Source organism: Nylanderia fulva, unplaced genomic scaffold (assembly GCF_048542155.1).
Source record: "Nylanderia fulva isolate GAGA-0341 unplaced genomic scaffold, ASM4854215v1 Scaffold69, whole genome shotgun sequence".
Classification (NCBI taxonomy): Eukaryota; Metazoa; Arthropoda; class Insecta; order Hymenoptera; family Formicidae; genus Nylanderia; species Nylanderia fulva.
This window is the reverse complement of record NW_028190797.1, coordinates 317,007-331,412: the sequence shown is the minus strand read 5'-3', so window position 1 is coordinate 331,412 and position 14,406 is coordinate 317,007. Positions and strand designations below refer to the sequence as shown.

The window sequence follows — 14,406 nt, the reverse complement described above, 5'->3', positions numbered from 1 at the left end:
ATAAAAATTATTTGAAAAAAATAAAAATTAAAGCTTCCTTATCTATATTTGTAAATTCTTATAATTCTCTTATATGCATCATTTTCTTTTTTTTTAAGGATACATTGTAAAATTGTTACTATACTTGCTCACACATTCTAATATTTTATATATTTTTTATCTCCTCAATTTACTCTAGTAAGATCAAATTCAGAATTGATATTAATCGTTATAAGCGACGATCGATTAGTCCTGGGAGCAGCCGCGCAATCCTCGCAATTCGGATGTGTGTGTTTGTATATATATGTATAAACAAGAGTGTAAGAGTTCATCTAGGCATGCGCGAGACTTCCTCTCTCTTTTTAGATACTATGAGCGGTGGTGTCTACGGCGGTGGTAAGTACAGTGCTCTCCATAATTATTCCTCAGTTAGAAAGCGAACTTGTTTATCCCGCGACAATCCCGTATAATCACTCTCGATTGTTACGTTAGACGAGGTAGGTGCTATCATCTTCGACGTCGGACACCAGAGCCTCCGCGTGGGATATGGCGGCGAGGACACACCGAAGGCCGAGATCCCGACGACCCTCGGGGTGTGGGAGGAACCCGCCGATCCCGGCGGAATTGATTGCAACAACATCAACAGGAAACATTATAACATCGACGTCACGGCTATTCAAGTGCGAAAGAAGGGTATGTTGCCACATTTTTATTTCATATATCATATTGCAAATATAACGTATATAAATCTTATGTTTATCTTCTCTTCTTATACATATGTACACACACACACACATACACACATATATATCTATATATAGTCATTATAGAAAATATTTATATAAAACAAATAAAATTAATAATTTAAAATGCACATAGCAATTATTTTTGATGAATTTATAATATTCCTTAACTCCTTTACAGTGTGGCAAGAATGAGATTTTCGTGTCATTAGTGTGTGAAAAAAAGTTTCTTAAATTTCCGTAATAATTTTTGTATCAAGATATTTAAAGTCGCTAAATCTGAATACGACATCAGAATTTCAAATTCAAAATGGCGAATCTAAAATATTGATACATGCATATTGATACAATAATTTTTGATAACATTTAAATAAATTATTATTTTTATGTTAGTCCTTTTAGCAAAGTTTGATTCTGCCATTTAGAATAACCAAATTCAGATATAAATAATTTTTGATATACTCATTTTTGTAACAATCCTAACCATTTTTTTCAAATTTTGATTCTTCATTAGAAGAATCAAAATTTGTTAGTTAGAGCCGCTATTTTAAAATTTTAATATTATATTCGGATTCAGCGACCTCAAAAAGCATATCAAGTTTCATACAAATCACAAAAGGGTAATTTTTTTTTTAATGTGCATATATGTATATTACACACTAGTGATACGTCTCTTTTCTGTACATATATGCTACATACACTGTGAAGGAGTTATTTTTATAGTATACTTAATAATCCCTAACATCACACATATATCCCAAAGACATTCAGAGAATATCCTGAGACTGTTCGAATGTCTTCTGGATATCCTCTAGATATTCTCTCAATGTTTTTCGGATATAGTGTGCTATTAGGAAAGTTATTTATAATATTAAAATATCTGATTTCGATTTAGATATGGAGATAGTGAGCTTGATGAAGGATGGCATGATCGAAGACTGGGACATGTTTGAACGATTGACCGAATACACGTACAAGCAACGGTTACATGCTTTAGCCGAACACCATCCGATCTTGATGACCGAGTGTCCGTGGAATACGAGATTGAAGCGCGAAAAGTTACTGGAACTGATGTTCGAGAAGTTTAACGTGCCGGCCATGTACATTTGCAAGAACGCCGTTTTAGCAGCATATGCCAATGGCAGATCCACGGCGATGGTCGTGGACAGCGGTGCAACGCATACTAGTGCCGTGCCGGTTCACGATGGTTATGTTATCACGCAAGGTATCGTTAAAAGTCCCTTAGGTGGCGACTTCATCACTATGCAATGTAGACAATTCTTCGAGGAAAAGGACATCGAATTGTTGCCAGCTTGCCTTGTCGCTAGCAAAGGTAGGTGCCTTGTAAATCATATGTAGATAGGTGTAAAAACTTAAGGGGATTCCTCAGTAAACAACAAACTCCGACAAAATAGTAGCGCCCTCATTTTGGAATTAAAAATATTGATAATTACCGACTGATTTTCGAAGAATAATTACAGATATTTTGAATGTCACATTATAAATCATTCAGATCAAATATGTATTAGAAATCTATGTATACATGGCACACATGAAGTCATTTTGTGCTACGTTTAATACTATTATAGATTTGAACGTAAATATGTATTGCTGTTTTTTTGCTCTATTATACCTACTACGCATGCACACGTACGTACGAATTGTAATACAAATTATACTTTTATATTGGACTTCTAATCTAAATTTAGAGGATAACAATGCTTTTTTTCATGTATGTTAATCCCAGGAATCTTGTGTTCATATTCATACAAAGTGTATATTTTGCATATAAAGTACATAATATGATGAGTTGACAACTCATCTGTCATTTGAGACATCACATTGAGGTAAAAGTAGATAAGGAAAGCTGTAATTTTGTAATTATTTCTCGTTTTTTATATGAAATTGAACTTTCCTAGAATCATTGATGTATGCATTGCAATTGTAGAAAAGCATTTTTAATTTTGTCAAATTAATGCGACAAAAGACTAGAGGTACGAATATAATAATTGGTCGATAAAACAGACAATCGTGAAGGATCCCCTTAATTGAAAAAAAAGATATAATAAATTTATAATTCTTCTAGACGTAGTGCGTGAAAGAGACCCACCACGCTGGACGAGACGATCAGGACCCCAACCGACGTCTTCTTGGCTGAGTTACATGGTTCGAGAGATATTGCAGGACTTTCAAATGAACTGCCTGCAAGTGTCGGATAGTCCATATGACGAAGACGTGGCGAATACTCTGCCCATGAAGCATTACGAATTTCCGACCGGATACAATGACGATTTCGGATCCGTAAGGCTCATGATACCCGAGGCTCTTTTTGATCCCAGTAACGTTAAGGGTGTGGGTGCAAGTATCTTGGGAGTCGGTCCTCTGGTCACTACAAGTGTAGGGATGTGCGATATGGACATCAGACCAGTACGTACTCTCTCAAAAAATTGTCAAAAAATTGTTATATTATTTTACAAAGAAATGTCTATGTTGTAGAGTTTGTATGGTAGCGTAGTGGTGACCGGCGGCAACTCAGTGTCTTCAAGGTTTCAGTGAAAGACTGAATCGGGATTTGGCTAGCAAAACCCCGCCGGTAAGCTCTTTTCTTGTTTTAATATTTATCAGTGTTTTAATTTCGAGCATTCTCGATCTTTAACAACTCGACGATTTGTAATTTGCAGAGTATGAGACTGAAAATAATTAGTGCGAACAGTTCGAGCGAGCGTCGTTATGGTGCCTGGATCGGGGGCTCGATTCTCAGCTCTTTAGGCTCATTCCAGCAAATGTGGCTGTCACGTCAGGAGTACGAAGAATCCGGCAAGCTAATTTTGGAAAGATGCGCATAACTCAGTAATGGCGAAATGAACAAATCTTGGTACAATTTAAAAAATTATTTTTTCTTTAAAATCTATAATGAATAATAATTGTCCAAATCCAATTAACACAAATAATTTTAAAGATATTTAAAAGATGTTTGAACAAAAATTGAAACAGAAAATTACATTGTTTAGATGTCTGCGACAATTTTAGTTCAATCGCAGATATCAATCAAGTAAAACTTACTTTAAAGTATTTTACGTAACGATTAATGTAATGGCGGCAATATAACCTAAGCCGTCCTAGTAAGCAACAACTAACAAGCGCATTCTAAAACGCCTAAAAGTTTAAGAATTTTATAACGATAAAACGTAGATAATGTGCAAAGGATTTTTCTTGAGTTTAATTTTTCACGGTAAGACTTTTTATAGGATCCCAGATAATACATATTCGTTTTAGAAACCTTTTTATTAGTTAAAATGTCCACTCGAAAAACGTGACGAGAACCGTTTAAAAAACGGTCAAAATATTATTTTTTACCGTTTTATATTTCATTCATGAATTTGCAATAATATAGATACGATATCCGCTTCTAAATCGTATTGTGCAATAATTTTTGCAACGCTAATATATTTTCTGCGACGTTAATATGACATTTATAAAATATAAAATATTTCTTCTTTTTTATTTTTTTTTCTTCATTTATTCGGACATTTATTTGTTCGATTTTTAAATAATTAATTTAATATTTGAATTTCCTGTTGAGATTGTATACAAAAAATTAAACTGAAAAAAATAACTAATTGTAATAGCTATTTTTTGCATATTTTATATAATTTTTGTGACTACAACTTAAATGCAAGATAGATAGCTCAACGTGCGACGCATAGTGGTAAATAGAGGAACTATGTGATTGTATTATAATATAGCAGTAATATTTTGCAATATATTTTCAATAAAATATTAACTTAAAATATTTACATGATACTGCTGCAATATTTGTAATGTAGCTCAATATATTGAAATATTTATTTTATTTACAATATTTTAACAATATTTCATGCTGTGGAGGTATAAAAACGTGAAAAAAACGTTTCTTAAATTATAGTTTTAAAAATGTGTTTGTCGAGACAATTTTTGTTGATGCTTATAAACAGCTAGTTAACAGATATGTTTAGGGAACATTTCTGAAACGATCATGTGTTACCTGGGATACATTTCGAACCAACTCATCTTTATACGTACTTACAACAAAAAGTGCGATTAATCAAAAAACATTTTGTTTAAGCGCGAGTAAGAGCATTGTTTAATCGATACAACTCGCTTTTAGATGCCAGTGTTAGATAGGAAAATATAAATGTGTAAAACATGCGCGGCTTATATAAGGATACAGTTCCTAATTACTCCAAGAATCTTCCATGTATATCGTATATATTTTTTAGAAAAGAGACATACTTTTTCCGGCAAGATTAGGTTAGGTTAAGTTAGATTCATTTCGCAAACATAAATAGAGGTGCATGATGTAGACTATTTTTTGTAAGTATTTTTTGTAATGTATTTTTATAATGTAGTTTTTGTAAATCGTTTTTTAGAGACACATTTATTTCACTATGAGAATAAAATACTCACTTTACATCGAGACAATAGTCAAATATCCATTATCGTGAATATGTTGCTCTAAGTTACCCTAAAAAAGCGACATTATCACACATAACTTATTACTTAGTAAGCGTAATATCTCTCTAACATCACATAATCGCTATTTATATCCTATTAAATATAAAAATTAATACCAACATTAAGAGCTGAAGTAGGTAGATATTTTGATACGAAAAGAAAAAAATGTTGCTTGAACTGAAAAGTAACTAAAAGACGCTTAAATGCAGCGACAGCGCACATCAAGGAGGCAACAACTTAAAATTTCACTTAGAAATCGAAATTTTACTTTTCAAGTTTCGAATTGGAATTTGAATTTTTTCTATCCTTTTTTTAATTATTTAATGTAATTTTTATTTGCATTATTACATAATGAGAACATAACATTAATATACAATACATATGTTATTATATTGGGATTGTTATAAGAAAAATTAAAGCGTCAAATGAAAAATGTTGAGCTGTTGCTTTCTTGAATTGTATCAATTTTATATTCAAAATCGACGTAAATATTATAATTAATATTTATAATCACAATTTTTTAATCAAAATGTGTAAGAAGAATACAAACAGTAGAAACATAATAGATCATAAATTAGTAATTTTATATATCTAATCGCGATTCGATAGAAACGATGAAACACAAATGTGGTATTATGTGATTTATAGATCATCGATAAAATCAAAATTATTGTATAGCTATTAACAGTCTTCAAACGAGATTGACACTTATGTTAGTCATATATACAATCTCAAACATGCACACAAGACAAATTGTACATTTTTCGTATCATTGCCGGAAATATTGCATATATAATAATATAAAAATAAAAAAGTATGTTTTGGTATAATTTTCAAATTTATTTACGTAACAAAAAAAAGAGAAATACAATTGCAGTACAAATCAAAAAATTTAAATACATTATCATAAAAAATGAACAGAAGTGCAGTACAATTCGATATTTAGGCGAGTAAAATAAATATTATAGATTACTACAGTACAACACGCAGGGAAAATTAGGTACATTATTTCGAAAAAGTTTTCTTTTATTCGCAAAAAAAAAAACGTAGATAGTATTCTAATAATAATATGTCAGGTGCTATGCCTATATAATGTATTGTATGTGAGCATGTTGTGCAATATATGCCCTGTTCTTAGTCCTTTAAGCATTTATATCGAATAAAGTTCGGAGATGGTTTGTAATCAAAACTTCTTGAGTTACGTGAATCATATATGTGAATCGAAATAATGAGGCGAATCTCTTCTAGGAAATTGAAGGAAGAAAATGAAGTATATGATGTCAGAAGGCGAGGGAAAAACATACGAAAAAATAAATTTTAATAGTTAAAAAACATTATATGAGCTACTTTAATTTGTTATAGGGGTATTTTTGTTCTTTTAATTCAAGTAAAATGTAAAACCCTTTGGTTTATTTTAATATTTTATTAACGTTTTCAAATAAATTTGTACATAATTAGGTCATATATGTATATATATATATGTATACATATACGTATATACAGTGAGGGGCAAAAGTTCCGAAACAGCAAAATATCTCATTGTCAGAAAATATTGATTTAATAAAAAAAATTATTCAAACAAAAAGAGTGGGGCTTAAAAAAATATTTGGTGATGTTATCTGTTTGACTTTGAGATGACCTTAAAAGTCCGGTCAACATAAAAAATAGATCCCCCTATTTTTTATTGCATATTCTTATTGTAGCTGGTGTCGAAACCTTTTGAAAGCAACTTTGTGTTTTCTTTACACCAATTGATTGATCTCATTATTCCGTGCATAAAAGTATTAAAATATATGATTACTGAAAACTGAATATTTTGCAAGATATATATAAAATATATTTTACATTTCGCAAAATTGCAAAATATTTTACATCAAAAAGTACTTGATGAAAAAATGTTTTATTATATGTTTTAGAAAGATCTCGAGATGAGCTACAAGAATATTCAATGAAAAATAGATAATTCTATTTAAGAAATTGAAGTTGACCTTCAAATGACTTTTCAAGGTCAAATTAATGGCACCATCTTATGTCTCCCTTCAAGTCTCCATCTTTATGTCTCCCTACAACTTTTGTCTGAAACATTTTATCGTATTTTCTATATTTTTCGAGATATTTGCCTGGGGAGATTAAAATGGGACATCCTGTATACATATATTCTTATATTCAAATAAAAACATATTTTTTTGCACGATTTCTTAGATGTAACTCTACATAAAATAAATGCCAATATCCAAATAATATTAAAACTATCATTATTTCTTTTGAGCAATTTTATGTAAGCAATAAGCTTTACTTTATCTTTAGTTTTATGACGTAACACTGAAATAAAATTTAATAATCTTAATATATATTAGAATTTTTTAAGTTTGATAATATTTATGATGTTCAAATCACAATTTTTTATTGTATAATACGAGTAATCATAAAAACGTAGTATCAGAATTAAAAAATTCCGAATCAATCTTTTATAAATCTGCAAGGATGAATACCCAAATATATATATTTTTGTTAGTTACTGTTTTTGCAGTTGTCACGATCTTTGACGTCACATCTTAATCATTAGATGCAGCGAATCCTACTGAGCTATCACGATCTAAGGTATAAGAAAACTTTGAATTAATACATATATATATATATGTATATGTATATATATGTGTATTATTAAAATTTTTTAATACTTAAATATTTTCATATTATTTATATATAATAATTGATAATTTCGTATTATTATACAATTGTTAAATTGCTTTTACGTGAGTTTGTTTTAATTATCATATATAGAAAACCAATAGTATTACATGTTCCTTCTTATTATGTTACATTATCAAAATTATACATACTAATTATACCGGATGTAACAAAAAAATACGTCAAAATTTTAGAAAAATATTTCTCGCATATAGAAGATGAAAAAATGTTATATAAACATGGGTTCGGAAACACTTTATTTCCGTGTCAGAGCTTATTTTTTACAACTTTGCTTACATATACAGGATGGCCCACATAACTCTTAACAGCTGAATATTTCGGAAACTATTTGTCAAATAAAAAAATTGTTTATGAGAAAATTTTATGTATTCGAGAGGTCTTTCTAACTACATAAATATGAAGTTACTTCCTTTATGGGGGGCACTCTCAATTTATATTTATATTTATATTAGCCTGGCTATCTAACGGTTACCTTAGCCAAAAAAAAATCATAAAAACCCAGTACTTAGCATTTTTTCTACAACTCATATTTTTCGAGTTAGTCTGCTGTTCCGGTACTTTTATAACACCCTGTATAGGGTAACTCCTACAAATTTGTTAATATATTTCTGCAAATGTGCATGTTCATAATATTTATAAAATACGCGAGTATTGCAGAAAATTTTCTTATTTTGTTGTCATTTATTTGTTCGATATTTCTGAACAACCAGTTTAATATCTGAGTTCCCCGTGTTGGGATCGCATCAGATAAAATTAAACTAATAAAAATAAGTAGTTCTAATAGCAATGGGATTGGATGTCCAAAACTAAACATTCTATGGATATCTAAATATGATCTACTAATGAATGCCTCAAAATAGATATTCCATAAATGTTCATTTTATATCCACTTTAGATCCATAAACATTGGATCTAAAATGGATATAAAATGAACATCCATGGGACATTCTGTGCTATGTGGGATGTTACAGTTAGCACCGTGAAAATTATAGCTATCACTATGTTTGATACTGAAGTGAATATGTTAAATTATTAGTATTAGGTGAATGCCACAAAAGAATTATCGGCGTGCAGCAGTAATGTTTTTTGAACGTTATGGGATTAAAAAATCGCACGTGTCATTTTTTAATGTAGAAAAGCGACTTCATGAACATGGTAAATTGCGTGCAACAACTCACAATAAACGTAAAAGTATAGCCGGTTTCTAAATGGAAAGTTCCGTGGACAGTGGATAGAGAGAGGTAGACCAATTCCTTGGCTTCCACTCTCTTCGGACCTAAACCCACTAAACTTTTACTTATGGGCGCATTTGAAAGCTCTTGTTTATAAAACATCGGTGCAAGATGTAGAGAGTCTTCGCGCCCGTATTGTGGAAACCTGCGAAACAATACGACATTCTCCAGGGATATATCAGTATCTCCGGGATGCAATGCGACAGCGGATTAATTCATGTATCCGGATGCTAATGGAGGATATTTTAAACACTTCTTGTAACACAGTTTTATGTGATATGTTCCTATGTGTTGCTCATGATATGTACGCAAAGTTATAAAAAATAAGCTCTAACACGGAAATAAAGCGTTTTCCGGACCCATGTTTATATAACATTTTTTCATCCTCTATATGCGAGAAATATTTTCCTAAAGTTTTGACATACCTTTTTTTTACACCCGGTATGTAATAATTATATTGTTAGTATATAATAAATAAAACGCAAGAGCATTATAAGACATAAGATATGTTATAAGATCAAATTAATTTATTTGTATAAAGAGAATTATATATATATATATATAATTATATATATATATATATATATATATAAATTCTTCATATATATATATATATATATATATATATATATATATATATAATTATTTTGTGCAACCGGCGCGCGGAAAGTCGCCCTTTCCGCCCATGATGGGATTTTAGAAAAGGCTCCCTTTCCACGCACCGGTCACAAAATATCGTAGCCAACATGTGCGGGTCGTAAATCGGCCAATCGTACGGATTGTCACACTCGGCTTCGCCTCGTGCGCCAAACTTTTGCACTCTCGGCCGATTTACGATCCCCCGCACTTGTTAGCTAATATACTATTGTATTATGTCATTAATAAAATTTATATTGTCTAATTCATACTGCATTTATCTTTTATACATATTGTATAATAATTATATACACATTGCGTAATAACTAAATAAGCTACGTATGTATGTATGTATATGTATATGTATGTAAAAGTTATATTTTATTTCTTTTTATATTTCAGAGATCTCTTCTATCATTACTGGCCTTCTTTTTACATGCTATAGTATTTATAGTATACGCTCTAATAAAATATTTAGCAAGTTTATTATTTGGATATGTTGTGTGCCTCGGGTAAGGCACAAGGGGTCGCGCCAAATTGGGATGAGGATTCGGGGCATCAGAGTTTGTATCGGGTGTATTAAATGATTGCACTTCACTTTTTTACTATTAAAGAACTTTTATTCCAATTAACCACTTGACTTTTCTTTATTTCAACAATGTTACACTCGTACGTTACGTATATCAGTTTAACGGCACTATTTAACTATGACTTCGTGTATCGCGCGCGCGACTGCGAAAAGATGTTATAGATCGCACGCGGCTAGCGAGGTCGCTTTAATTAACGACTCGAGAGCGACTTGAGAGCAACTGCCAGCGACTCTCGGGCGCGTCTCTTGCTCCGTTTTTATAGTATCGCTTTTTGGAATTTCCTTGATCGGAAGAGGTGCCTGGCAACGGGCCCCCTCGGTCAAGGACCTAGGTGCAAGCAAAGTAAATTCAAAGTCCTGCTTTGCTTGCACGTTGGGCAATTTCGGTTCCGCGTATATCTCACAGCGTATGCGTTTTTACGCGGTCAATGCCCGTCGTCAAGCGGATGTAATATGAGTAGTTATTTCTTAATAGTTATATCTTTTAGGGATATAACAGATATCTTTAATTCATATTTTAAATGAGACTGCAATGCATTTAAGATGAGTTATGGCATAAAAATTAGTGTTTAAATGATGAAAGAAAATATGGTATTATATTTAAGAATTCTCATTTACAAGAATTGCAAGAATTGTTGGGTAATATTATCTATAATATTAAGAAAATTTTCATGAAATAATATTTGTGGTGTCGAAATTATTTAAAATGTATAATATAAAACTATATTATATTATTATCATATGAAAATATATCTTGTATAAAAAATGTTTGTACTTTTTTATCCAACAAATGTAAAATTTAATTTAAAATATTTTTTTATCAAATGTGTCATTTAGATTTTAAGAATACACTTTTGTAAAATCACAAGTGTAATACGCAGAAATAAAAAATTATTAGTTTTACTTTTATTGCATGAGTTTTAATTTTACGTTTACTGCAATGATGTTTTATACTGAAACATTATAAATTGTGTGTATACATATATGTACATATGCGATCGTATACATTTTTAGAAAATATCTAAAATTTACTAATACAATTTACATCACAGAAATATACCGAATTTCCATTATATATAATATGAATTTATATACATGCGAGAATCGACTTTGCATGCCTTTTTTACAAAAATGATATATTTAATATACAATATAATAGGTCTCTTTTAATTTAATCATTATAACGTCATAATTCTAACGCAAAAGAAATTTGTTAATATTGACCAACTAAACGAGCAATATTAGGTGTAAATATTAATAAAATGAAATAATAATTTAAAATAATAAATTTTTTAACTAAATATAAGCAATTTAATTAAAAAGAATATCTGTACAAACTGTGAAATTATGAGACATTACACAGTTTCTTTTAACAATTATAAAAGAAAATTATATCACAATCATAAAAATAAATTTTACAGACTGATGGAAAAAAAACAAATTAAATTATATTAACAATATCAAACCGATTAGTTTTAATTACTGTTTAAAAGACAATAAACTACACAATATTTCACATACAAACAACAAACAAACGATCAAGGATAATGACAGGATTAACACTTACATATTCCCTAATGATAATGACAAGTTTAATATACTTATATCTCCTAAGGTCTTTCATGAGAAATCATTCCAACAATTAAACCAAACTAACAATAAATGGTTCATTAATTTATCAGATATGGAAATTCCCGAAAAGGTTACAAATCTATTACAACTAGGTGGTAAATTTAGTTTCCCAATTAACAACAAAAAAAATAGCCATACATGAATTTATTAAGTATTTGGAATGCAACTCAAAAAGAAATAAAATTGCGAGCCTCAGAACGATCAGAAATTTAGCAGTTTCTCAATTCATCCAATTTTTACACAATCGACCTCAAAAAAATTTTATACAAGAAAAAATCCATAGGATGTACAAATTCACGAGGAACTTCTGTCTTCATAATCCGAACATCATTTTCACAAGGACTGATAAAGATAATGTTACGGTGGCCATGAATAGAGATTATTACGTTGATACGATGACTGTTTTACTTAGCGATAACAACACATATAACATAGTCACAAAAATCCATCCCTTAAAATTGAAAGATATTTAAATAACACGTTAAAAAATGGTTAACAAAAAAATACATATTCAAAAAAGAATATTTCATCCTAAGATCTAGTGATTCCCTTTTGCTCAAGGCCTACTGTCTATCTAAAATCCATAAGGAAAACAATCCCTTTAGAATTATTGTCTCTTCAACTAATACGGCCCCTATATTCGATTGCTAATTATCTGCAAAAAATATTAACTTCATCGATCTCGAAAGCAAATAGCCATGTTAAGAATAGTTTTGAATTGTGTAGCAAACTTTCTGGTAAAGAGATAGGCACATCGGATATCGTAGTATCATTAGATGTTAAATCACTATTTAACCAATATTCCTCTAAATCTCGCAATGGATAACATTAACAGAAGATAGGAATACATAACATTGCACACCACAATTCCTAAGAATGAATTTATCCATAAATTTATTTTAACATCAACTTATTTCATCCTTAATAGTATTATATACGAACAAATATTTGGTACTCCTATGGGGTCCCTCTTATCACCTATTATTGCGGACTTAGTGATGCGAGATTTGAAGGATTCAGTACTTAATAGTTGTAATGCAAACATACAGTTTTATTATAGGTATGTCGATGACATAGTTTTAACTACGCCGATGAATCAGATCACAACAATTTTAAATAAGATTAATCAAAATTAATATTAAACGCTAGTGGTAAAAATAAACTTGGCAAAAAAATTGATTTCGACGTAACTAGCAATTTTATTCAATACTTTCACGATGTTTCGACCATTTGGTTGTGGTCCTTATCAAGTGAGAATTCTATAACACAATATTACACAATAGTTTTTAACAATGTTGAAACATACAAGAACATATTCAAATGTTAAGTTATGACTACAAACATACCCATCAATTAAAATGAGATTAACGCAACATAAAACCGATCTTATTTAAAATTAATAGTTAAAAGAGGAACACGTCCCATCGCTATGATGTTTCGTCAACGGACTAAGTTTGAAACGCACCACTAAACAATCTTTATTATTTTGTCGTAAATATTTGTCAAATTGTCAGTGTCTTTCTGTAGGTTATAGAACAAAAGTAGGATGATAAAAAAGTTTAATAGGATAAAACAGAAACATATTGTATTTTCAAATCCATTGGAAAGCATTGACAATTCTAACTGGTTAATAAATATCAGCTCTAAAGTGTTACCTGATACTGTATCTAATAAACTCTTAAGTTTAGGTGACACGTTTGCATTGCCGATTCATTGCCCAGATAAGAACGACCGACTAAATTATACCGTTGAAGTTATAAAGAATTTCGAATCGAATTGTCGTTTATGTTCCGGAAAATGCTTTGAAAACAACTAACTATCTATTGCCAATTCATTACAAAAAAATCTATCTAAAAGTAAACATATTAATTATTGTGACAGATTTATTCAGAATGCTTTTAATACTTCTAATAAATATTTGCAGAATAATAAAGATTTGATTGTTACCAAAGCTGATAAAGAACAAAGTTACAGTAGTTATGAATAGAAATGACTACGTGACTAATATGGAATTATTGTTAAATGATTCGATGACATGCAAAAAATTAAATAAAAATTTGATTAAACGTCTGACGAATAAACTTCACGCGTTAGTAAGATCATGGCATAATAATGAGATCATTGATGATCAAACATATAAATTTTTAAATTGCTCGAAGATCCATAAGAACGGTTATCCATTGAGAATTATTGTGTCATCGTTGGGCAGTTCCTTTTATAATATTACCAGTTACATTCATGATATATTACCCAGCAAACACCGATATATAATTGTTACATTGCTATAATAAAACGGAATATAACAGGTAATATAACGTGTACGTTACATGTAACATCCATGTTAGTTGTAATTTCCCACTCATAGATGTAACATTTTAATATAACATAT

At 30.2% G+C, this 14,406-nt stretch overlaps 1 protein-coding gene and 1 long non-coding RNA gene across 2 annotated transcripts; one reads left to right on the top strand and one right to left on the bottom strand.

The window, feature by feature from the left end:
- Positions 1–317: 317 nt before the first annotated feature.
- On the top strand, positions 318–7,410 carry LOC114942143 (actin-like protein 6B). Its single transcript, XM_085488397.1, is given in 7 exon segments — positions 318–375; positions 472–672; positions 1,618–2,055; positions 2,809–3,149; positions 3,219–3,257; positions 3,259–3,315; positions 3,404–7,410. Coding segments are annotated over 7 exon segments (1,299 nt in total). The 3' UTR covers positions 3,569–7,410.
- Positions 7,411–13,192: 5,782 nt separating this feature from the next.
- LOC146720456 (uncharacterized) lies at positions 13,193–14,396 on the bottom strand. Its single transcript, XR_014926057.1, has 2 exons — positions 13,364–14,396; positions 13,193–13,276 (listed from the first exon to the last, which is right to left on the bottom strand). It is a non-coding gene; the product is annotated as an uncharacterized LOC146720456 (long non-coding RNA).
- Between the last annotated feature and the right edge of the window lie 10 nt (positions 14,397–14,406).